General features: G+C 38.9%; 1 protein-coding gene across 2 annotated transcripts in view; it reads right to left on the reverse strand.

The window, feature by feature from the left end:
- MTHFD2L (methylenetetrahydrofolate dehydrogenase (NADP+ dependent) 2 like) overlaps nt 1-27,951 on the reverse strand; it is a 109,810-nt gene that overhangs the window by 20,083 nt on the left and 61,776 nt on the right. For both annotated transcript variants that reach the window (XM_056111292.1, XM_056111291.1), the window contains one exon: nt 4,950-5,075. In XM_056111292.1, the coding sequence (XP_055967267.1) occupies nt 4,950-5,075 (126 nt within the window). The remainder of the gene's footprint in view (nt 1-4,949; nt 5,076-27,951) is intronic.

Here is a 27,951-nt window from a genome sequence, read left to right on the forward strand (position 1 = left end):
GTACTATACATCTGAAACCTATGCACTATTAAAATAATACTTCAACAATAACCTGATACTAAAATCAAGCATGAATATTTAGAATGTTTCTGTCTCCTTTTCTTAACAACTATATAACCTCAGGCCATATCTGATATAAAATATCATTCTTAAAAGGAGCTGAATGAAAACCAGCAAATAATGGAACTGATCCAAAACAGGCACCTATATTTTCTAAGATATAAAAGGAATGAAATGATTTCTGCTTTTACATACTATCAAATTTTCAACTATTGACATATTTCCAACATCCCCCTAATGTAGTAATTGATTAAATTATTTCTTAAAAATAAATCTCATCAGTATAATCTTAAACTGGGCCATTTTTTTATTTCTCTCTCAATTTTTTTTGAGTAAGAACTTCTACAAAGGTAATTGGCGTCAATACTTGTTTTTGCCTACATATATTTTGTTTATCTTGGCTATAGCTTTAGTGAAACTTTCACCGATACTCGCTAAGCACAGCCACAATTTCCCCATGGCAATTTGCAGCCAAATGCTACCTATAAGGTGAGTGGCATAGCCCAAGTTCAAGTCCCTCCCTCCCAGCTGTGGGATCATCCCTCACCTCAGGTTAAGTTCTGATGAACAACCTGAAAAGCAACATGTCAAAACCTATCACTAGCCTGCAACTCAGGATGGCTGAGTCATAGCCTTGCTGGCAAGACATACTTTATACCATGTCCAGGGCTTCCCTAGGGCTCAGGCACCATGAACTAGCAGGCTGGCAAGAATGAGGTATCAATCATATGGGTATATTTATGATAAGCTCAAGAAGACCTGATAGTCCCAAAGATTCTGTCTTTCTACATGCTCATTTAGTCCTACTCAGTTGAAACTTCAAGATGCACCAAACATCAGAACTGAGGCAGTCGACGATTTCACTAAACCTGATAACACCCCAGACAGTCAGTGAAGATATAAAGTTGTCAGGTTACAATAAAAAGATCAACTAAAAGAAATTTTTCAAAGGGCTGGAGAGATAACACAGTGGGTAGGGCGCTTGCCTTGCATGCCGCCAACCGGGGTTCAATTCTTGGCATCCCATATGGTCCCCTGAGCACCACCAAGACTAATTCCTGAATGCAAAGCCAGGAGTAACTACTGAGCATTACCAGGTGTGGCCCCAAAACAAAACAAAAAACACCTCTTCAGTGTCCCAGGTTGTTATTCCTTTTCTGTTTATTATACATTTTGGTTTCTCTTAGTTATTTCCTTATATATTTAGATACACATAATATGATTTAAACTAGTGTTTCTCAACTGAGGGCCAGATAGCTGAATGTGGGGCCCAAGTATATTCCAAGGAGGGCATAGATGAAAATCATTTAAATGCGGGTCCATGGCAAAAGAACAAGGGGAGTCTACTGGTAGGATGCAGGATGCGGGGAGGGAGGGTGTCATAGGAAGAAAACAAAGAAGGGGACCACAAAAGTTGAGGAAAAAGTTGAGAAACACTGACTTAAGCTACCCAGTGAACCTGAAATCTATACCTCTGTGGGACCCAGCATATGCACCCACACAAAAAAGGCTCATTCTTAAATATTTTCAGAATTAATCTGGGGAAGGAAAAAAAATCTTGCTAAGGATAAAATTGTATGGAAACAAATGACTTAAGACCAAAAAAATATCCTGGAGGAGAATCACAACATGTGGTTACCTTGCCCTATGAGTAGTCAGGGTTATGAAGTGCAAACCTCCTGGCTTTTTATTTTTGGCTTCGAGCCAATTATCATAGGCTGCCTGTGCCTTCCAGGAGCTTCTTAACTATGTAGAAATTCTGCAATGAATAACCATACTATAAGGTTTTCAAGAGGCAAAAAAATGACAGGAGGAAAAAAGATTTAGGTCACGTTTAAAATAAAACGCATCTTACTGAAAGTAGACTCTAGACCGAACATGATTGCTACTCAATGCCTCTTTTGCAAACCACAGCACCCAAAAGGAGAGAGAGAACAAAAGGGTGGGGTGGGGGGGATGGGGTGGTGAGAGGGATACTGGGATCATTGGTGGTGGAGAATGGGCACTGGTGGAGGGATGGGTACTCAATCACTATATAACTGAAACCCAAGCACAAAATTTTGTAAGTGTACAACTGTACCTCATGGTGTTTCACTAATAAAAATTTAAAAAAGAAAAATAAATAAAATGAAAAAAAATGCCTCTTATTCTTTCAAAAATACAAATAAACTATTGATATCTGACACTAATGATTGAACATCACTTAATCACTTAATCACTTAACTTCCCGTTAGTCGTCGATTTGCTCGAGCGGGCGCCAGTAACGTCTCCATTTGTCCCTGTCGCGTGCTAGCGTACCCGATGGCATCTGTTCGCTCCGGGAACATGAAGAGCCTCAAACCGATTGTTCATGATCTAGACGAAGAAGTCTGACCATCTGGTAGGTGGGCGGCCACGTGGTCTTTTGACATCCCGTGGAATCCAGTCGGTAACAGCTCTAGTCCAGGGGTCGTCTTTAAATCTCATTATGTGACCAGCCCATCTGATTTTTGACACCTTGGCAAATGAGACAGCGTCCATGATTCTTGATCTTCGACGGATGTCGGAACTCCGGATTCGTTCTCTCATTTGAGTGAAACGTGATATTCCAAGCATAGCTCTTTCAATTCCTCTTTGGGAGACCCGAATAGTGTTCTCATCCTGTTTGCGTAGGGCCCTGGTCTCTGAGGCATATGTTAATGCAGGAAGAACAGTGGAATCAAAGAGATGTGCCCGGAGCCGGAGTTTCTTCGTCCTCTTAGCTATTTCTTCGATGTTCTTGAAGGCGTTCCAAGCCGCTCTCTTACTCCTGCACAGCTCGGGTGCCAGGTCATTTGTCATGTTGACCTCTCAACCTAGGTACACATAGCTAGAAACAGTCTCATTCCTGACGCCCCATTCGCTCTCAACGGAACGACCATCTCCGAATGCAAGAGCTATGATTGAACATAAAAACTAAAATAGAGAAACAAGGTCAACTATTAAACTGCATATCAGCTGCATGCGCTGCTAATATTTACCCATAGACTCAGGAGAGCCCGGCAAGCTACCGAGAGTATCTCGCCCGCATGGCAGAGCCTGGCAAGCTACCCATGACGTTCTCGATATGCCAAACACAGTAACAACAAGTCTCATGATGGAGACGTTACTGGGGCCGCTCGAGCAAATCGATGAACAACGGGAGGACAGTGACAGTGACAGTTACATACTCAGACACACAGTTCACTTGCACACCCACATCTATGGACTGTAGGCCCCAAAGTTGACAGGAATCCTGTGAATGACATCCTGTGAGGACAGCAGCATGTTCTTGGATAAGGCACATCTGTATTTTGCTCTCGAAGACCTCTTTGTGCCCATAGAGTGTATATGTGTGTATACATATACATGTACACACACATATACACACAAACACATATATTCACACATATATAATGTGTATGTATATATGTACATATATATACACATACACACTGTGTATACACAGACACGAACTGTACATATTTATGCATATATATATAGTGTATATGCATCCAGTTTTTCTTTTTCCTTTTACCTTTTTTTTTTAGTACAGGCTCAGATTGCAAATCTGGATCTGGTTTCATGTACCCTGGAATCTCATATATACCAGTACAATTACTTAGGAGATTTCCACGTATCTCTACTTTCAGTTTTACTTAACACTATGTGATAAGTTGGGTAAGCCATAAGCTAGCTGATAACCATATTCAAAGCAAAAATGCAAATTGTGAATAATTAAAAAAACTGCATCGTGTATTCCGTTCAGTTCATCAAGACACAGTTACAACAAAACATGAACCTGATATTTTTTCTATCAGAAAATACATATTTATTTATAACTTTTACTTGTGGAGGCACACTCGGTGATGCTCAGGGATTATTTCTGGTTCTGCACTCAGGATATATTTCCAGTGGTGCTTGGGGGGACCATATAGGATGCCAGGGATCGAACCTGGGTTGGTCACAGCATGTAAGGCAAGCACCCTACCTGTTGTACTACTGCTCCTCCCACAGAAAATTCATATTTATTTCTAGTATAAAGTGCTTTCACTTACTTTACTATAGTCATGTCTTACTAGCACCTAAGATTCCAAGACTATAGGTAAAAAAAAAGGTAAAGGCCCTCCCGTTGTTCGTCAATTTGCTCGAGCGGGCCCAGTAACGTCTCCATTGGGGACTTTGTTGTTACTGTGTCTGGCATATCGAATACGTTACGGGGAGCTTGCCAGGCTCTGCCGTGTGGGCGAGATACTCTCGGTAGCTTGCCGGGCTCTCCGAGAGGGGCGGAGGAATTGAACTCGGGTCTGCCATGCTGGCTGTGTGCAAGGCAAACGCCCTACCGCTGTGCTATCGCTCCAGCCAAGACTATAGTGAAACCTTAATACAGGAAAGTATCTGACAGAGATATTGGTAGCTGAAATAGATTAGGGGTCAGGAATCTGGAATCATATTTGTCTTAATGGCTCAGTTTTGTCACCAATAAATTAGAAAAAAAATTGGTTACACTTGGTTTATTAAAATTATTACTACACATTGGTTACATGATTACAATAGTGTTCAAGTTCACAGTATTGATGTACAAAGTTACTACACTCAGCTCTGACCTCTTTTCCTTCAGAACAGCTGATTAGTAACTTAGTAACATGTCCTTAAAATCGTTAAGTTTTTTTGTACATGCAAAGTAGAATTATTTTTTTCTTTAATGATTTGTTTGCTCGTTTGGGGGCTTTACCTAGCAGTGCTCAGGGCTTGCTCCTGGCTCTGTGCTCAGCAACCACTCCTGGCAAAGCTTTGGAGACCATATAAGTGCATATAGGACAAATGCCATACCCTCTGTACAACCTCTCCAGCCCCTCTTCCCTTACTTATTAAAAGAAATAGTTTATTACCTTCAAAGTCCACATCTCCGACTAATTTTGTCTTTCCTGTCACAGGGTCAGGGACATAATTGATACCCACGTCAATTACAGCAGCGCCATCTTTAACCATATCAGATGTAATCAGCTTTGGAACACCTGAAAGCAAGAGAGAGTTGTATAACACTGGAGAATACTTTGTCCAACAGCACAGATTCACGCATAAAATGTTTCATTGTTATGGTTGTAAAATAGGTACACAAAACACTGTTTCTAAGAAAACACTGTTTCTAAGACAGAGAGGTCAACTGCACTTGGATTTTTTTTTCTGATTAAGCAGAACAAAAGTAGCCCACAGTGATTTCTTTGGATAGAATCCTGACAGGAGTGACCCTTTCCCAGACTTCTTTCAATGGAGATATACTTGAATGACCGCTTTTATTATCTTATATACTACAATAGAATGAGGAGATTTGGGACATAATACTGTCTTCGGCCAAGACAAGGGAGTGCAAGAATAAAAATGGGGAAAAATAAGATAGCAATTATTAATATTCATCAGACTTGTGGTAAATGCCAAATACTGTACAGCTTATATCACTTACATATACTTAATCTTTGAGCTTTCTTTGTTTTCTTATTTTCTTTGATTCATTATATCAATATATAACTCAGAAATAGAAAATTCTATTCACTGTTTCTTCATTCCAACTAAAAGAGTTCTAGATCTATTTCCTATTAATCTATTTCCTATTACTATTTTCGAGTTTTACCTCAAGTATAACAGTACCAGGTAACCAGACTAATGTCCCTCTTTCTTTTTTTTTTGGTTAATGGTTAACAAACCACCCTCAATCTTTGTGATTTAAACCAGTTATGATGATGAGTCACAGTTCTGTGGATTGACTGAGCTCAGCTGGACTGCTCCTGTTTGGCGTGCAACTGGATTCAGACAGAGGAGACTGAAATCATCTAGAGCTGTGTCCAGACAGAATGTATGAAGTGGCTGGACCACAGTCTGCGAATGATGCTAATGGTGAAGGAGTCACCTACGTCTGTTAACTGGAGCACACAGACATCTCCTCTCTGTGTGGCTTGCAAGCTGTGTTGCTGGCTTTCAAGAGTTAGTGGTTCTATCTAACCAAACCATAGGAAGCAAAGTTGACAGTCTTTTAGGATTAGAATGTGGAGACTGGCATATGTCTTTTCTGCAGTATTCTGTGGTTAAACAATGACAGATCTCTTTCACCCTAGTTTGAAGAGGAGAGATAGAGATTCCATTTCTCTCAATAGCAGAATCTAAGAGTCTGTGGCCATCTTTACACCACGTTACCTCTGATGGATAGTACAGCAGGTAGGGTGCTTTCCTAAGCACATGCTGACCTGGGTTCAGTCCCGGTCGTCCTACGTGGTTTCCTATCAGGAGTGTTCCCTGAATATAGCCAAGTGTGACTCAAAATTTTTTTTAAAAAATCGTTGGCATTGTGATTCTTATGTTATCTCTGTCTTTCTGCAGGTCTACTTCCGGAGTGCTAGTCTATACAAGAAGCAGAAATCTAACAGGAGTCTTTGGTGCTTTCTATCTCTGTCACAATGGTAAGTAAAACCTCAAGCTAGGAGAGTGAAGGATCAAATCTTGAGGAGGAAAGCTCCATCATTTCAGCCGAAGCCACTTACGACAAAAGTCAGCTTTTAAGTAGTCACTAGCTGATGGAAGATGAGCAAACTCAGTAAAGATCAGTAAAGATCACCATAAGTGAGTGATTAAAAAAAATAATTTGAAAATGTATTATTGTTGAAATAGACTGCATTTTTACACCACAATAGACACTCTATATTTGCAAATGACATAAAACTAAATAAAATAGTAAGCTGCCATTCTGATTGACAGACTAAGAAGCAAGAAAATTTTGAAAGGAACAAATGTGAAATTTTGCACAGATGTTAGCTTTATTTAAAAGTCATTGAAACAGTAACAACTGGGAACTGGGAAGATAAGATGGGGCTTAAGGCTCTTGCCTTGCACTTGGCTCACCCAAGAATAACCCCAGTAGATTTGGAAAAAGACATCAATAGCAACACAATACTAGTGGGAGACTTCAACACTGCTTTGTCACCTCTTGATAGATCAACCAGACTCAAGCTTAGCAAGGAAATACTTCATTTGAGGGAAACAATGGAAGAAAGGGACTTAGTAGATATATACAGGACACTTCATCCACAAAAAGCTGAATACACATTCTTCTCAAGTGTACATGGAACATTCTCCAAGATAGACCACATGCTGAGCCACAAAACATGCCTCCATAAAATTAAGAAGGTAGAGATTGTATCAACAATCTTCTCAGACCATAATGCGCTGAAATTAGAAGTAAATCACACACAAAAACAGAAAACTAAATCAAACACCTGGAAATTAAACAGTGCACTATTGAACAACGAGTGGATTAGACAGGAAATCAAAGAGGAAATCAAAAGATTCCTAGAAACGAATGAAAATGAGAACACGAGTTACCAAAACTTATGGGACACAGCAAAGGCTGTGTTAAGAGGAAAGTTTATAGCTCTACAAGCATTCCTCAGGAAGGAGGAGCGAGCACACATAAGTAACCTAACCTCACAGCTTAAGAGCTTGGAGAAGGACCAAAAAAAGGAGCACAACCCAAACAGGAGAAAGGAAATAATAAAACTCAGAGCAGAGATTAACGAGATGGAAACCCAAAAAACAATCCGAAAGATCAATGAAACCAAAAGCTGGTTCTTTGAGAAAATTAACAAGATCGATAAGCCTCTAGCAAAACTCACAAAGAAAGGGAGAGAGAAAACCCTAATAAACCAAATCAGAAATGAAAAGGGGGTCATTACAACAGAAACCACAGAAATTCAGAGGATCCTCAGGGAGTACTTTGAGAAGCTTTATGCCACGGAACATCAAAACCTCGAGGAAATGGATAAATTCCTAGACTCCTACAGACTCCCAAGGCTGAACCAAGAAGACCTGGAATACCTGAACAGACCTATCACCATCAAGGAAATTGAAATGGTAATAAAAAGTCTCCCCAAGCACAAAAGTCCTGGCCCGGATGGATTCACTAGTGAATTCTTCCAAATCTGTAAAGAGGACTTACTCCCAATGCTCTTTAAGCTTTTCCACGAAATTGAAATATCAAAAACACTTCCGAACAGTTTCTACGAAGCAAATATCACACTGATACCAAAAGCAGACAGAGATACCACAAAGAAAGAGAATTACAGGCCGATATCCCTGATGAACACAGATGCAAAGATCCTCAACAAACTACTAGCAAATAGAATCCAACTACTCATCAAAAAGATCATACACCATGACCAAGTAGGATTCATCCCAGGGATGCAAGGATGGTTCAACATTCGGAAATCAATCAACATAATCCACCATATCAACAAAAGAAAAGATAAAAAGCATATGATTATATCAATAGATGCAGAGAAAGCATTTGATAAGATCCAGCACCCCTTTATGACGAAAACCCTAGCCAAAATGGGTATAGAGGGGACCTTCCTCAACATAATTAAAGCCATCTACCACAAGCCTACAGCAAGCATCATCCTCAATGGGGAAAAACTGAGAGCCTTCCCTCTAAGATCAGGGACGAGACAGGGATGCCCACTCTCTCCACTGCTGTTCAATATAGTACTGGAAGTACTTGCAATAGCGATTAGGCAGGAAAAAGATATTAAGGGCATTCAGGTAGGAAAGGAAGAAATCAAGCTCTCACTATTCGCAGATGATATGATACTCTACTTAGAGAACCCAATAACTTCCACCAAAAAACTCCTAGAAACAATAGACTCGTATAGTAAAGTTGCAGGTTATAAAATCAATACCCAAAAGTCCATGGCTTTCCTATATGCAAACAGTGAGAGAGAAGAAAGCAACATGAAAAAAACAATCCCGTTCACAATTGTGCCCCAGAAAATCAAGTACCTAGAAATCAGCTAAACTAAGGAAGTAAAGGACCTGTACAAAGAAAACTACAAAACGCTACTTCAGGAAATAAAAGAGGACATGAGGAAATGGAAAGATATCCCCTGCTCACGGGTCGGGAGAGTTAACATTGTCAAAATGGCAATACTACCGAAAGCATTGTATAAATTCAATGCAATCCCTATAAGGATACCCATGACATTCTTCAAAGAAATGGAGCAAACACTCCTGAAATTTATATGGAACAATAAGCCCCCACGAATAGCTAAAGCAATTCTTGGGAAAAAGAAAATGGGAGGAATCAATCTCCCGAACTTCAAACTGTACTACAAAGCAGTAATAATTAAAACAGCATAGTACTGGAACAAAGGCAGAACTGCAGACCAATGGAACAGGGTTGAATACACTGACATCTCCCCTCAATCATATGCTCATCTAATCTTTGATAAAGGTGCAAGTAATGTGAAGTGGAGTAAGGAAAGCCTCTTTAATAAATTGTGTTGGCTTCACTGGACGGCTACATGCAAAAAAAAATAGGCTCAGAACTCTGCCTAACACCATGTACAAAAGTAAGATCAAAATGGATTAAAGACCTCAACATCAGACCAGAAACCATAAGGTACATTGAAGATAAAGTTGGCAAAACCCTCCATGGCATTGAAGCTAATGGTATCTTCAAAGATGCCACGCCACTGGCCGAGCAAGTGAAAACAGAGATAGATAAATGGGACTATCTTAAACTAAGAAGCTTCTGCACCTCCAAAGAAACAGTGACCAAAATACAAAGACAGTCTACATAATGGGAAAGGATATTCACCGAATACACATCTGACAAGGGGTTGATATCCAGGATATACAAAATACTGGTTAAACTCCACAAGAAGAAAACATCCAACCCCATCCAAAAATGGGGCAATGAAATGAACAGAAACTTTCTCAAAGAAGAAATCCGAATGGCAAAAAAGCACATGAGAAAATGCTCTACATCATTAATCATCAGGGAGATGCAGATCAAAACCACAATGAGATACCATCTCACACCTCAGAGACTGCCCCACATTCAAAAGAACAAAAGCAACTGATGCTGGCGTGGATGTGGCGAGAAAGGGACACTCCTTCACTGTTGGTGGGAATGTCCACTGGTTCAGCCCTTCTGGAAAACAGTATGGACGATTCTCAAAAAATTAGAAATTGAGCTCCCATTTGACCCAGCAATACCACTCCTGGGAATATATCCCAGAGAGGCAAAAATGTATAGTTGAAGTGACATCTGCACTTGTTTGTTCATTGCAGCACTCTTTACAATAGCCAGAAACTGGAAGAAACCTGAATGCCCAAGAACAGATGACTGGTTAAAGAAACTTTGGTACATCTACACAATGGAGTACTATGTAGCTCTTAGAAAAGATGAAGTCATGAAATTTACATACAAGTGGTACAATATGGAAAGTATCATGCTAAGCGAAATGAGTCAGAAAGAGAGGGATAGACATAGAAAGATTGCATTCATCTGGGGGATATAAAGTAACAAAGTCTGAGATTAATACCCAAGAATAGCTGAGATCAGCACCAGGAGGATTACTCCATAACTTAGAGGCCAGCTGGGTATCCTAGAGGAAAGGGCAGTTCAGATAGAGAAGGGAGCACCAAATAAAGGATGTTTGGAGGATCCTCCCAGGAGAGGAGATGCATGTCGAAAGTAGACTATGGACTGAACATGTTTGCCACTCAATGCCTCTTTTGCAGACCACAACACCGAAAAGGAGAGAGAGAACACAGGGGATTGCCCTGCCACAGAGACAGGGGGGATGGGGGATGGGGGTGGGAGGGATATTATCCATGGTGGTGGAAAATGGGCACTGGTGGAGGGATGGGTATCTGATCATTGTATAACTGAAACCAAAGCACAAAAAATTGTAAATCTACAACTGTGAGCGATAGCACAGCGGGTAGGGCGTTCGCCTTACAAGCGGCCAACATGGCTGACCCGAGTTCGATTCCTCCGCCCCTCTCGGAGAGCCCGGCAAGCTACCGAGAGTATTCGATATGCCAGACACAGTAACAACAAAGTCTCCAATGGAGACGTTACTGGGCCCGCTCGAGCAAATCGACGATCAACGGGAGGGCCTTTACCTTTACCTTTACAACTGTGAAAAAAAAATAAAATAAAATAAAGGGGAAAAAAATGAAAAAAAAAAAGAATAACCCCAGTGACCTTCCTGTAGGTTCCTAGATTCACAGAGCCAGAAAGAAGCCCTGAGCACAGCCAGGTATGGCTTCAAAACCTTTCTCTCACTTTCCTTCTCTCTCTCTCTCGTTCTCTCTCTCTCTCTCTCTCTCTCTCTCTCTCTCTCCATATATATATATACACACACACACGTTTCTACTATATATATATATACTATATATACATAAAAATTTTAATGTATATAAGATAGCACTGTAGCACTGTCCTCCCGTTGTTCATCGATTTGCTTGAGTGGGCCCAGTAATGTCTCCATTGTGAGACTTGTTGTTACTGTTTTCGGCATATCGAATACACCACAGGGAGCTTGCCAGGCTCTGCCCTATGGAGGATACTCTCGGTAGCCTGCCGGACTCTCCCAGAGGGGCGGAAGAATCGAACCCGGGTTGCTTGGGTTGGCGGCGCGCAAGGCAAATGCCCTACCTGCTGTGCTATTGCTCCAGCCCATATAAGACAGTGTCCGGATATAATCATGTAATAAAGTTATGTTTCCACTATATATTGATTGAACTCTCTGGAGATGTTGGTAGCATTTCAACTGGTCCAAAGAATAGTCCAGGATGTGAGGGCGACCTGGCTGCGACATCTGTCACCCCATTTATCACCAGGGTTGATTCGGCTGATCTGGATGGCTAGGCGGGTGTCCCCTTTCTCCCTCACTGCTCCATGTGCGTCTCTCCCGAAGCATCCCGAATAGGGACGGACTGGTTTTCTCATTCGAGGGTATAGGAGTAGCTGCGTTCCCCTGCTAGAACCTCCAAAGAAACTCCCAAAGAACAGTCCAAAGAAGAACAATGCAGCTGATCTAGAAATCATGTCATACAGAACAGGTTTCATAAAATTGGGCGGTTTAACTGTTCACTATTGGTCTGAGACAGGATTAAAAAAAAAAACCTTTTGCAGCAATGTAGAGCAACTGCATACACCATTAATTCAACTAACTTTAGTTTTTTGTATGGCAAAGTCAAGCAGGTATTTATTTGCATTCTGGCATAGGGTCCTTATTCTGTACGCACTCTGGGCAGGCACCAGTATGCATACAATAATGTTGTTGTTTGAGCTCACTAAAATATGTATTATTTAAGGTCAGAAAATAAAAACAAATTAATAAATCTCTCCATTTTCTGTATAATGAAGAATAAACTGTATTGGCTGTACAGATCTTAAATTGATATGACACCATTGTATGTGACTGAAATATTTAAGCCCACTTACTAGTGTTTTTTCTGACTTTTATTTGCTTCAAACAAATTCATTTTTAATGCACACAGTCAAGATCACATTTAAAAATCACATATATATATACACACATGTTTCTACTATATATATACTATATATACATAAAAATTTTATTTTATATAAGATAGCACTGTAGCACTGTCCTCCCATTGTTCATCGATTTGCTTGAGTGGGCCCAGTAATGTCTCCATTGTGAGACTTGTTACTGTATACATACATATATATATATGTCCTACATATCCAACTTTGCAACCACATTTTCAAATGCTATTAGCTAAATTGGTTGTAGAGGGAGAAGAAAAAACTTGCTGTGTGGAATCTGTTTTTTCTTTTTTTTCTGTGGTAAAATCAGCCCTTCCTGGAGAAACTGTAAAAATTAACTTCTGGGAGCCAACAGGAGTTAGCTCCTTCTCATCTCTGCTCCTAAGAGAACGTCATGGTAGAGCCCTCCTGAATGTCTGTAAACATAAACTCAGATTTGTCTTATCATATCTGGATGATATATTTGGAAAGTTAGACTTTGATAATCTTGAGGATCCATGCAAGTCTGACTAAAAACTAGAGGTCATGATGTCAAAAAACACTCAGAAATCCTGATTACCTTTGTGGTTCTCTGAGCCTCTTGCTGGGAAACTGTTATATCTCTCCCATTGGGGTCACTGTCACTGTCACTGTCCTCCCGTTGTTCATCGACTTACTTGACCGGACTCAGTAACGTCTCCATTGTGACACTTGTTACTGTGTTTGGCATATTGAATATGTCACGGGTAACTTGCCAGACTTTGCCATGCAGACGAGATACTCTTGGTAGCTTGCCAGGCTCTCCGAGAGGGGCGGAGGAATCGAAACTGGGTCGGCCTTGTACTGAGTATAAATTCTGATTTCTTTTCATTTAGGATCTCTAAATGGCCCCCTCTCCACCCACGAGAGTAAGAAACCCTTTTAGAAATACTTTAATTTTCCAGACAGAATTAATGAATGCTGATGCTGGTGGAGGTCTTATCATAAACAACACAATTTGTCTTTGCTCCTGCATTTTTCTTTTCCTTCCTTCCTTCCTTTCTTTCTTTCTTTCTTTCTTTCTTTCTTTCTTTTTTTGTACATATGTAAAGAAAAAGTTCATAAGGAGAGCGGAGGCTAAGCTAGATAACTTCATTCCTCAAACCAACCCTGGTTACCTTTGTTGTTCTTTGAGCTCAAACTCCAGGGACTGAGAAATTCATAAAATTATCTTCTGAACCCTGGAAATTTCTGTGAAAAAAAAACTGTCTAAGATAACTTAGAAAATTTTATGAAAACTTACTTTGTTTTGTCTAGAAAAATCTCTTCCAACCATTCTGTCTGCAGGGAACTACGAATCAGTCAGGCACATAGCTGAGGAGAGGTCATGGTGAGCTAAAGGCGGGCGGGAGACACACGCAACACTTTGAACTGACCAATCCTAGACTTGATTTGCCTTTGTCTCAACTCAAGGCCATTCTCCCTCTGACACAGATGCCTCTTCTTACATCAGTTTACACTATAGCCCAAACTTTTTATGCTTATCTAAATTATATTATTTCAACAAGGGCAATTTAAAATGAAAATAGTTATTCTGAGGAACTTTTGATATAAGTGAAAGTGCTTTAGAACATAAAGGAAGAACATGTAAAGCATCACGTTGTCTGCATTTTAAAAATACTTTTGAGGAAGTTTCCAAAAGTTTTTATATAAAAATTACTTCCTCAAAACAAAATTGTTCCCTTGTTTTAGTCAGGCTTTTTTTCTTTCTTTCTTTCTTTTTTCTAAAAAAAAAGGTAAAAAACTGAAAATGATCTATTTGGGAACTTTTTCAAATCACAGCCCAAGTCTATTTTTTTTATCTTGTTATTTCTCCTCCCCTTCCCTGTATTTCACCATTTTTTGGTGACTTGCTTCTTTTTCCTCCTGCATGGCCCCAAACTCCCAAATTACAATAACCCCAGAAAGTTACATTCCCCTCAGAGTATAGACGGCTATTTTGGTTTTAAGATTTAGACTCATTTTGGTTTTTTTTTAGTTTTTTTTTTTGTTGTTGTTGTTTGTTTGTTTGTTTGTTTGTTTTACTCCAGCAATGCTCAGGGCTTACTCTAGTATCACTGGATACTGAACTGAAATCCAGTGTTACATGCTTTCCAACATCTAGAGAGAATTTTCAAAGAAGTTAGAAATAACTTTTGGAACATATAACTCAGGGATTCCAAATATATATATAGCAGGTAGTACAGATATTCATATGTAAAACATTGGAATGAAATGGTAGATGCAAAACTCCCAGCTGGCTAAGAAATCAGAGGGTCTTAGTAAAAATATACATAGATCTTTTGGAAATGATCCTCAAACTCATTCCTGTGAACATAGACTGGACTTTGACTTTAAATAAAGGCTCTCTCCAGTGGGAACTTCAGACATGGAACTCTAGTAGGGTTAGAGAGCAGGAGGAAATAAACACGGATGCAGATGGAGACTCACTAAACAAGAAAAGTTATGACGGAGACAATGCTGTTGCAGGGTTATAACTATTCTTACTGAACATTTTGAAGGAGCCTAAAAGAGACTCTGAATAAAGGTATGCTCTTACGGATAAAATAGATATTCCCAGCAATTCAACACCAATAAGGAATATTGGGCTGGAGCAATAGCACAGCGGTAGGGTGTTTGCCTTGCACGCAGCCAGCATGGCCAATTCGAGTTCGATTCCTCCGCCCCTCTCGGAGAGCCTGGCAAGCTACCAAAGTATCTCACCCGCACGGCAGAGCCTGGCAAGCTCCCCGTGACGTATTCAATATGCCAGACACAGTAACAACAAAGTCTCCAATGGAGACATTACTGGGCCCGCTCGAGCAAAAGGAATATCTCGATGGACATGTGAAGATATTATAAATAGAAAAAAAAATAGCAAACTAAAAGAAGCAAGTCATGTAATTTGGTCCTTGAGGAAGAAAAGGAGAAAGAATTAAATGCCCAACCTTCTATTTCATTCCTAAATTCAGAAAATTTCTCATAATATTAACACAGTCATTGATTAGTCGCAAACTCTGCTCTATTTATTTATACTTGAATAATCTTCAGAGACTGTTCATGTCTTAAGTTACATAAAGGTACAGTCTTTCCTCCTCTGTGATCTGCTAACTTGAGCAATAGATGCCCACTGAAATGAATTTTCCATATAAAATAGTATCTTAATGGCCTCTTAAAATCCCTGAGAAGGGGCTGAAGAGATATTATAGAGAGGGTAAGACATTTGCCTTGACTGCACCAGCCCAGATTCAACTCCTAGCACCACATGTAGTTCCCTGAGCACAGAGTGAGGAGTCAGCCCTGAGCACTATCAGATGTGGCTCAAACCTCTCCTACCTTCCCCCACCCAATCACAATAAAATATAATCTCTGAGCATTACCAGTTCATTGCGAGCCCACAGTTAATTTGAACATTGATTTAGGTTTACTGGAATCTATATGTCCACATCAAGCCCAAACTGAAGATTTCAAATCTGGCCTTGGGTATATAGGTGATGTGGAAGAGTGTACAGCTATATATCCAAATTACAGATTCAACACTGAAAGCATGCCATCTAAACTACAAACACCAAACTCTGAAATGTGCCTGCCAAGGTGAAAAGACAGAGACTGGAGGGTGCATGGAAACAGTGATGAAGAGAAGCTGATGCTGGTGGTGGGATTGGTTTTGGAATATTATATGCCTAAGACTCATCTATCAAAACCCATAAATCACAGTTCTTTAAATTAAAAATGTTTTAAAATTCTAGTTTATAACTATAATATACATGCTAAAGTTCAAAGTTGGTTTAGGAAGGTAAACTACTTATGTTTTTCTCCCCAAGCAACTTAATATATCTATGAATTAATTTCTGGCAGAAGAAAAAGGTCTATTATTAATGCAAATTTGCAAAAATAATTGGTATAATTATTTAAACTCTTCTCATAAAAAACTTTAGGAAGATACTTCATTTATGATTTCTATATTCTAGTCAAAGAAAATCTCTAGTAAGTAGATCAATCAATGCCTACTTTTCATCGAATCATTCAAAGTTAGTGACTTTATTATTAGGTGAGTACAAATCTTCTCTATTATGATTCCTTATATAACGTATATGAAATAGTCAAAGTTATCTTATAAAAATATACTGAATAAATATAACATATTAAAATCATGTCAATAGCTAAAGTACACTGAAGGCACAATTCTATAGCCCAGGGTCTAATTTTTCCTTGATATCAAGGCATAATGACTGAGCAAATATAAAACTGTATTCTATTCTCATTAACTAGAACCCCAGTTGGGGATCTGGAATGAAGAAATACTACAGGAGTAAGATGCCTGCCTTGCAAATGGTTCTATCCCTAACCAGGAGTGATTCCTGACCACAGAGCCAGGAACAGGCCCTTAGCACAGGTAGGTGTGACCTAAAAATCAGGAAAAAAAAAGAGGAAAAAGGGGGGAAATAACCCCCAGGTAGGTACTTCCATATGCCCACTTGACAATATCAGGTTTAAGTTTCACAGAATTTAAAAAAATTAATCCTATCCCTATGTTCCCCTCTATCATAGTCATCTTTAAGTCTTTATGAAATGGCTCAGTTCATTCAGACTGATAAAAGGAAGCACTACATTTACACATCAATTTAATTAGTAGAGTTCAAAGGACTGTGCTAACATTATCTAATTAAACTTCACAACAATTCAGTGAAGCAAGAGAAGGTTTACTTATTATCCTATTCACAGAAGAGAGATTTTGAGGTGCTGAGAGGCTAAACGATTTCTTAGTTTCACAATGATGAGTCAGAAGTGCGGCTGGGAACAAAACCAGAACCTTGTTCAGATATAAAAGTAACACCACGGAAATGCTTATTCAGATGGGTCACTCCTTCAGCTGGAAGTTGTCCTACTACATAAACAACCAGAGTAATTGCAATGGAATTTATATGAATGTATATGTTTCTAGATCAGAGAAACTTTCTTCAGTATTATTTGCTTTGGATACAATAGTATGATGGCTAAATGGATCCTGCCTCAATGTAACTTACTTTAGTTAGTAGTAAGAGTGCTCAGTGTCTAACTCCAGGGATCCTGCATCTATTCCTAGGATCCCTCAAGAGGTTTTTATAAGCCAATGAGTCAGTGGCAATAATCACAGGGAAAATAATCTTTCCTCACTCTTTTTCTTTCCTGTTTCTTTGGTTCCTAGACAACTATTTGGTTCCTAGATAACTATATAACAGTCCAGTTTCCCAGTGTCAGCAGGACTCTGGTCTTTGTCATAGCTGATCATGTAGGGTATGACATTAATAGGCAAGCACGCACAGTATCAGCTTCATGCTAGATGGAATATTAAGGTTAAATGAAATAAGTTTTAAATAAAATTTAACATTTCTTTTCAAAAGAGAAATGTTTTCCAATCTGGGTGTGTAAAATTATCAGTGCAAGGGGAAAAGGCACTAAAAGAAAACAGATGTTCCCAGATGGTGGAAAATGTACACTGGTGGAGAGATGGGTGGTCAATCATTGAACGACTGAAACTTAAACATAAAAGTTTTGTAACTGTAGCTCATGGTGATTCAATTGAAGAAAGAGAAAGAAAGAAAACAGATGGTGGGCTGGAACAATTCTATGGTTGGTTTCATAGGTTCTCCCAGAATTCAGTCTGAAAACCAATGAGTCTAATTTCTTTGTTTTCCAATTCTTTGTTTAAAGAATTGGATCCCGAAGGACAGACTGTCTAGATACCATATACAAATATGGTGTGATGTTTAGAAAACACAAACTTTTTTTTAATAAACCATGATATCTCCTTATGTATATTATTAGACCTTCCTTTGTCTAACTCCTTTAAGCACTGAAACAGCCACTAAAACTATCTGTAATGACTCAAAAAAGGGATAGACAAGAAAGAGAAGCAGAGAATAAAGTATTCCCTGGCTTTTGGACTCAAAAGTCTAGCACTTTATATAGACAGATTCAAACTAAAACATGGAGAGCCTTGTATTAAAACATTAGAAGATTTCAAAGAAGTGGTAAGAGTATAGACTAAAGGTTCCCAGAGCGGGGATACTATTAGCAAGCTTTGGACGGATCGGGAGACAATTGGCGAAAACCTCAGTATTGGTTTATGATATCAAAAAGGGTGTCTCAAAGCTTGTGAAAAGGCTGAGAAAGCTGCATGACCCCAAATAATTAAATGGTTCCAAGGTGCATCTAAGTAAATTCCTAAGACAAAGCCACCAGAAACAAATGCACTGGAAAGGCAAAAATGTCTGGTACCTCCACAGTGCAGGTGAATATCACTGCCCAAGGACCAATAGGTCCTATCTGGATGCCAGATAGGACCGTGAAAACCATGTGCCCCTAACATGTCTTGGTACTTACATGTAATTTCAGGGACAACAAAATAGTTTGAGAATTAATTTAACCTACAAATATCAAACTCAGAAATAAACATGTTTAAAGTACTCTGGGAGGCCAATTAAACTTTACTTTAGACTCTCAACTCATTCTTCTCAATTCAGAGGTCACCAAGATTTAGAGCCAGAGAAATAGTATAGCAGGTAGAGCATTTGCCTTGCACACAGTTGACCCGGGTTCGATCCCCATCATCCCATATGAGTGCAGAGCCAGGAATAACCCCTGACCATCATTGGGTCTGACCCGAAAAGCAAATATAAACAAACAAACAAACAAACAAAACAAACAAAAACCAAACAAAAAAAACAGAGTTCAACAAGCTTTTCCAGGATCATCTCACTCTATGGTAGATTTTCAAGTCATTATCGAGAATGATCAAAGAAATCACCTTAATTGTTTCTTATGTCTCAAAGATCATTTTCCTAAGCTGTTAAATAATTAGTGGAAGTAAAATGCAATTTTTAGTTTTTTCAGGTGAAAGGTAAATCTAGTCTGTTGCTACATCTCTGTCATAGAAATCTCATGATTGCATTATTATACTTTTATAAAATGACAGTTCATACTGACACGTTAAAACCTAGACTATTTCTTAAAACTTCTGCCCATTATGTAGATGAATGCTGATTTATGTTGTCCTTGACTGGTGAATACTTATTTTTCATTGTTCACTACTAAAAACCAAAATGCAATACATTTCTGTATATATAGATTACAATTAAGATATTAAGGAAAGAGGTGGATCTCTAAGTTACATGCACATTTTCAGGTTTAATGATTTTTTCAAATTACCTCATAGATTGACCGTAATGAAATGAAGCAACTTTCATTAGCAATGTATATTTTCCTATAACTTTTCCAACACTTGATACCATCAAACTTTTTATTCTTTGCCAATCTGAAGAGCAAACGTTACTCCTTTTGTTTGAGTTGAAAACTGTCTAATAATTAGTGGCATTAACAAACATTCGTATGTTTATTGTACATTTTCTAACCTTTCTTAACTAGATATTTTCATTTTTCAACCACGATTTTTAAAAATGACTGACTGATATTAATTCTCCGAAATTTTTATTTATTTATTTTTCTTTCTGGATCACACCCGGTGATGCACAGGGGTTACTCCTGGCTCATGCACTCAGGAATTACTCCTGATGGTGCTCAGGGGACCATATGGGATGCTGGGAATTGAACCTGGGTCAGCTGCACACTGTGCAAGGCAAACACCCTACCCTTCACCAGTGTACATTCCCCATCATCAATGTCCCTAGTTTCCATCCCATTACCAACCCACACACACACACCCAGTCCGCCTCTATGACAGACACTTTTTTTCCTTCCTCTCTTCTGTCTGTCTGTCCCTCTCTCTCTCCATTATGGTTTGTAATACAGATACTCAAAAATTTATATATATATATATATATATATATATATATATATTCCTTTACCTACTTTCAGCACAGAGTGATCATTTCCAACTATTTTAATATTTGGGGTTTTTGTTTGTTTGTTTGGGTCAACACAGTAATGCTCAGGGGTTACTCCTGATTCTGAACTCAGAAATTACTCCTGGCATTGCTCGGGGGACTATAGGGAATGACGGGGATAGAACTCAGACTGGCTGTGTGCAGGGAAAACACCCTCCCTGTTGTAATATGGCTCCAACCCCTTTTCATGTGTCATTATTGAACATTAATATAATGTCTTTGGGGAATATCTGTTCAATTATTTACCAATTATTTATTTACTCCTTAAACAAATAAACACCGTGATTTACAATACTGTTAATGATAGGATTTCATGTATACAGCACCACACTCTCCACCAGAAAATTCACTTCTTCCCACCTCTGTCTCAGGGTCCCCTCCCACCCACCCTGCCCCCACTCTTGGTAAGCCAACTTTGGCAAACCAGTTCTCAGGTTCAACTGTCTTTGATCATTTGTTATTCCCATATTGTTTCCTTCTATCCCACATATGAGTGAGAACATTCTGTACTTGTCCATCACTAGCTGACTTCACCCAGCACTTTCTCATTCCATCCATGTAGTAGCAAATTGTATATTTTTGCTCTTTCCTATAGATATTTAGATTCCACTGCGATTATATACCACAGATTCTTTGTCCAGTCATCTATTTCATTTGATACCTTTCAATAATTTATACCTCTATACTGATATTCTCTTTTTGACAAGACTTGTCATCATGTCTTCCTTTATATCTCTAAACATAGCTTTCTTTACTTTTTCGACTGTAGTAATAGTAGGTAATTTTGAAGTCTTTGCTAAATTTGATAGCTGAGCCTTCTAAAAGATGTTTTATATTGTTCCCTGGATTTTTGGTTAAATATTGGATATTTTATGTAAGATAGCAACTCTGGATTTTGATGTAACCTACTGACCTTCTAATTGTTTGCCTATTATTTACTGATGTGTCCATACTACTTCAGTGAAATCTATTTCTCCTATAGTGTGCAACTCTGTTACTTCTTGGAGAGCACAACCTTAGGCACATAGAACCAATACAGGACAACGGTGAAAGCTTTACAGAGCTCTCTTTATCTTTCCTAGGCCTCTCCTGCACACTTATATCTTCCTCTCTTGGTACCACACTCAATGTTTAGACTATACTAATTTACAATTGATGCTGTACTGTTTCAACAATACTGTTGAGGAGAAATTGTTCTACAATCTGATTCAATTACATTACATCTTTGCAGTAGTCCATGAAGTAAGTTCTTGTTCAACCCAGAAGGCATTTTATCTTCCTTTGTTTCTCTCTATTAAGCCTAATAGCTTCTGTATGCTTTAGCTTGTTGCCTTCATGGAACTTTAAGTTGTCCACCACTCAAATTGTCATTGTTTCTAACAATGTGTTTACAGCTTCAAATTCCCTTCACTCTCCTCTAATTAAGTTATTTTTCTTAGAAATAGTGATGGGGTAACCTATTTGAGCACACTACCTCATAAGCAAAAACTTTCCCAGACCTGGAGATAGAAAAGTGGTCCACTGCTGAGAATGACACTCCTGCTTATAAGTTGGTATTGGAAAACAGGAGTACTGGGAGCTCTAGTCTCTGCCACTTACCTCCTTGAGCATGAAACCTCTACCACACCAGTGGAAGGAATGACAGTGAAAGAGTCCTAGTGTTCTTGACTTGCATACCTGAGAAACAGCTTCTGCCTCATGCATGGGAGTTGCATGGGATGAGCCCACACTTATTTTATCTGTTCTTGTTTGTAATGCAGCTTCTCAACAAGTAGCTGAAGCAAGTAAGACATTCTGGCAACTTCCCCTGCAAGGCAGATATTAGACTGAGATCTAAGTGGAGACGGAGCCCTTGGTTCTTAGATGAAGCATCCCAGAAAAGAAATTCTGTCGTGTTAAGCAGAGGACCATTATTCAAATAACACAGACGTTAACTTTTTCTTAGAGATAGTAAGTCTCTATTTTCTTGGATGAATATTTCTCTATTTAATATACTTATTTCGGTTTTGGTTTTTTGAGCTCTACCCAGTGTTTCTCAGGGCTTATGCCTGCTCTGTGTTCAGGAATCACTCCTGACGGAGCTCAAGTGACCATATGGGGTACTAGGAATCAACCTGGATGGGCCACGTGCAAGGAAAATGCCCTGCCAGCTGTATTAATGTTCCAAGTATCTTTCCAGATATTTTTCAAATAGCTAAAAAAATTTTTTTGCCAGTTGTGGATTTTTCCTTGGGGAGGGTTCATAGAACTCTACCCTGCCCATAGGTTTCTCTGCTTAATATATTTAAGATATTTCTTGTTCTGCACTAATATTTATGCTCATATCACTAAAAATTTAGTCATATTATCTTCAATGAAATAATCAACTTTTAAAACAAATTTACTATAAAATTCATGGTGTCAGATATTAATATTTTATAACAAAAATCTAAAACCTTGATGCTAATACCATGATTTGAATGAAAACATCCACATGTTACTGTAATTACTTTTTTGTGAAATATTTGCTCATCAACAAGCACCAGCATACTTTTTGAGGTAGGTAATTTTGTGTAAGGAAAGGGAACAAAAAAAAAAAGTAGGCTATTTCTACCCTCTAAACGACAAGTTTTCTTTCTTTAACCATAAATTAAGATGACAACTCTTGACTGCAAAGAGATGTCAAGCTATACTAGAGAAATAATGGTACAGGCTAGAATATATTCTAAGTGGTCATATTCACTGAGTTTTTCACATAAAAATAACAAATATCACTAATAATACAGGTAATAATAATAATGTACATTTAAATATATATACATATATATGTATATTCCAAATCTAACACTAAACAATACCAGAAGTATGAGAATAAACTTGTTTGACTGTTGTTGAGATTTTGTGTGTATTGTATGTATCCTGGACATTAGTCTTTGTTAGATGCAGCACTGCAGCACTGTTCTCCCATTGTTCATCGATTTGCTCGAGCGGGGCACCAGTCTCCATTGTGAGACTTGTTACTGTGTTTGGCATATCAAATACATCCCGGGTAGCTTTCCAGGCTTTGCCGCGTGGGCAAGATACTCTCAGTAGCTTGGCGGGCTCTCCAAGAGGGGTGGAAGAATAGAGCCCAGCTCTGCTGTGTGCAAGGCAAACGCCCTACCTGCTGTGCTATCACTCCAGCCCTTTTTTAGATGTATGCTGTTGAATATTTACATGTTAAAAATACTTATTTTTAAGACCATTTTAATTATATATCTAAACTATATGCAAATTTTTCTCACTGTTAGTCTTCTGTTCACCTAGTTTGGTGTTTGTCATTTATTATCATTGCTAAGTGCCTACAGTGTCATTTCCCATGGGCTACCCCCTCTAAGGGCATCCTGGAACCTTCCAGCATGCCAAGGTGGACTCGGTTGCAGTCTCGCTGCAGAGAAGCTGACACTCAGGGCATTCTTCTTCACAGATTCATTTTCAGATTTGGCTCAAGTCCAGACTCCCATAATTGTACGGTATGTGCTGCAAAGGCCCCATGCCATATGGGAAGGTACTACTATTCTCAGCTCCATGGGGAACAGAAAGATAATGGCACCTTTCCCAGCACTCAGTTACAACCAATGTTCACTGAAGTGGTCCTGAACTATGTATATAACTTGTTTGGGTACAAAGATACCAGCAACTTTTCCCCAAGAATTAAGCAAGGACCCAACTCTCTGCTGCCTCAGATTGACTTCACAGGCTCATACTATTCTGAACCTTCTTGTTACTGATTGTTTTTTCTTTTAGAGAAATATCCTTTTGCTAGTCTAACAGAGAATCTTTCTTGCTCTAATAGAAAAAGCTACATCTATTGATTTTAATTTAAAAAAAACATTGGGGTCAAGGAGAGTTTTGAGTCACAGTCAGGAGTGCTCAGAGTTAACTTCTGAATCTGTTCTCAGAGATCACTTCTGGTGGGCTCTAGGACTGTATGTGGTACCAGGGATCAAACTCAGAACAGCTGCATGCAAGCAAGCAAATACCTACTGTACTGTCTTTTGGGCCCAAACACATCAAATTTTGATTTTGATTTTGATCTAATGTCTGGAGAACTCAGTTAAAGATCTATGCGGGGGACCAGCGCAGTAGAATCAATGGGTAGAGCGCTTGCCTTGCATGTGGTCAACCCAGTTCAATTCCCAGCACCCCACTTGGTCCTGAGCCAGCTAGGAGTGATCCCCAAGTGCAGAATCAGGAGTAAGCCCTGAGCACCATGGGATGTGGCTCAAAAGAGAGAAAAAAGGATCTATGTGGTAAGAGTAGCAGCCATCCATGTCACAAAGATGGTATGTCATCTTCATACGAATGTGTTTTGTGGGAAGAAGATGATGAGTTGGTTGAAGTGGAAAAGATGTTAAAACTGAGTGGATGTGTTCAGAGGTTTAAATAACTATTAGATATGCAAAGGCAACACCAAAGGAGTAAGACATAATTACGAAGGGTTTACACATAAAATCTCTAAAGTTGCAATCCTACAAGGAGAATATCTAGATAGGAAATATTTTCATGATTTCAACCTATTCTGACTGAATAGCTTCTATGTGCCAGTTTTTGTAAAAGGTGATGAGGATAAGGCAACAAGCACAGACAGAAATCTCTAATGGGGCCTAAATTTTCATAGAGCAGATAATAAGCAAATAAATAATTTTCCATATAGGCAGTGATATGATGCCAGACAGCCATGCCCTTTTAAATATATGTCATTTGAATAAATAGAAACCTGAATGGAAAAGAGTTATGTAACTTCACAGTTCCCAAATTTTGGGGGATCTAAACTACTTTACATGCCCCAATTTTTTGAAGCCCCAAACAACTCAACTCTGTTCCTTTGACTTATATTATTCATTTCATCATGCAGATAATTTAAGTTGTCATTTAAATTTGTGTAAATTAGATCTGATGTATGTTGTCAAAATAAACAACACATTTTAAATTAAAATAACTGCATACCCCCCATACAAAAAAGAAGAGAAGAAAAGGAGGAGGAGGAGGCAGAGGAAGAGGAAGAGAAAGAGGAAGAAGGATGAGGAGGGAGAGGGAGAGGGAGAGGGAGAGGGAGAGGGAGAGGGAGAGGGAGAGGGAGAGGGAGAGGGAGAGGAAGAGGAGGAGGAGAAGGAGGAGGAGCAGGAGGAGGAGGAGAAGGGGAGAGGCAGGAGGGGGAGGAGGAGGAGGAGAAGGGGAGAGGGAGAAGGGGGAGGAGGAGGAGGAGAAGGGGAGAGGGAGAAGGGGGAGGAGGAGGAGGGGGAGGAGGAGGGAAAGGGGGAGGGGGAGGAGGAGGGGAAGGAGGAGGGGGAGGAGGAGGAGGAGGAGGAGGAGGAGGAGGAGAAGAAGAAGAAGAAGAAAACGACAACGACGACTAGCACAGTGGGTAGGGTGCTTGCCTTCTGATGTTCCAACCTATATTTGATTCCCAGCATCCCAGAATCACTCCCACTAGGAGTGATTCCAGAGTGCAGATCCAGGAGAAAGCACTGGGCACTGCCAGGAATGTCTCAAATACACACACACACACACACACACACACACACACCAAAAAAACGTGAGAAGAGAGGTTCTGTTTTATAATTTTGAAAATCTTTAAGACAACTGGACTCTCAAATCTGAATTTGTGATGAACCTTACACACAGAGATAACTGGAAAAGGGCGGAGCGCTGTCACAGCATACCAAGATAACCGGCTATCTTTATTTGAATCTATACCAAAACTTGTAAGCAATATTTTCCTAAAGGTCAGCTGCAACGTGATATTTGAAGCCACGTCAATGAACTTTCCATACTTCATAATATTAAAATCCAACACTGTCCTGACACTTCAAATTGATTTGATAATATCTTGTACCTTTATTTAGAAAATATACCATTTCATTAAATTATGCATATCTTCCAAATTCCGTCATATACCATATTAAACTGATTTCTTTGGACAAACATTAAAGCATCACACTGTCAGCTTGTCAAAAGAAGACTGCTTTTACTCTGAAATCAAATTATAGCGAAGTGCAGACTGTAAATACAAATACAACCAGACTCACCCCAACTCACCTCTATACTCCCTACCAGACTGGGTTTTGGTATCTCCCCACTGCCAACGCAGTCCCCTGTGAGTCAGTTCCTACAAGGCTACCAGAAGATTCTATGTATCCCACCAAGTGAAGGCTGTCCCACCTTATGCAAAATTCTGGTCTTAGACTCATACTGTATATTTCCCAGCAGATTGGAAAGACTGTAGTGATGAATATAATAAATGATGTCACTCTTCATTCTAGACCTCACCCCCTAAACAGGGTGTGACATTTTCTCCCACAGGCCCAACCTTAAATGTAGAATAATCACACAACAACAGTCGGTACAAATAGTAACAAGAGGGTTGCTCTGTCACACCTATCAACAAACTGAACAGTATAATTTCCAATTTTGGTCCTTTCTTAAACATTAAAACCAGATTTTAAACCATTGTTTGGGATCAAATCTCTTAAGTTCACTGTCATCATAGATAAGAACAGAGAGCCAATCAAAGTTAGGAATAGACACTTTGACAAAAAGGGGAACAAACTCTCTAACTCTCAGGGATTTAATGGGTGGCTCTGTTACCTTGCCTACAAGCTTTGTTTTGGGAGAATTACTAGTTGCTTATAACAAGCTTTGTGATGTTTTCTGTTTGTTTGGTAGCCATAAAAAAAAAATAAGGTCAACACATTTATATTCATTAGAAACTGCTAAAATATGCAAAGCATGAAACTCTGAAGATGAAATGTTTTTGATTCTAAAACATTTTTTTAAAAAAAGACAAAACAATAAAACCAAATATCAAAAATGAAATGCAAAAGTGCTTCTTTTAACATCTGAACAAAATTCACAACAATGGACTTGAGAAAACTCAAGAGTCCCCCCCCCACCCCCCGCCAAATACATCAAGGATCTTTTGCATAGTCTTTTGATATCATAACATCACCTTCCCATGTAACCTAGTACATGTGTGATAAGACTGCATGCTGACATTTCATGAAAAGATAGTTGATAAAGCCCTTGTCCTAGGAAACTCAAATGCAATGGGTAGAAGATGACTGGTAAACCTGAAATGCACTGTAATAAAAGATAACATGTGTGTGAGGGCAGAGGGGTACACAGATAGAATTGAATTTAAAAAAAAAAAAGGAAAAAAATACTATGAAAAGTCTTCTTGCCTGCTGTTAATAAATCCTCTAACACCGTATGTTAGCCAAATCACCACTACTTCCAGGGGACTTTCTATTGTCACCCAAATCCTAATACTAGACTGGGTCTTCTTCTTCTTCAAAAAAAAAAGCTCCCTTTTTCCTTTAACAATTTCCAAATTTTGCCATTATATTTGCATGTCTTTATCTTACTAGTGTTCAATATAAATATTATCCTATACATAAATAAAATTTGAAATTATATAGACTTTTCTAAGGTTTAAAATATTTATATAGGGATTAAAACATGAATGACTCCCTATTTATTACGAAGCATGCTATGAACACAATCAAACTCATCCTTGACTGAACAATGGAGAATATGATACTAATGAATCTGAGTAGCCTTAGGAGGCTAAGGCAACAAGAAAGCTTTGGAGGCCAAGACTATGAGACTACAGGGCTCCATATACTTTCATGTAGAGTA

The sequence above is a fragment of the Sorex fumeus genome, unplaced genomic scaffold (genome assembly GCF_029834395.1).
Source record: "Sorex fumeus unplaced genomic scaffold, SorFum_2.1 ptg000013l, whole genome shotgun sequence".
NCBI lineage: Eukaryota > Metazoa > Chordata > Mammalia > Eulipotyphla > Soricidae > Sorex > Sorex fumeus.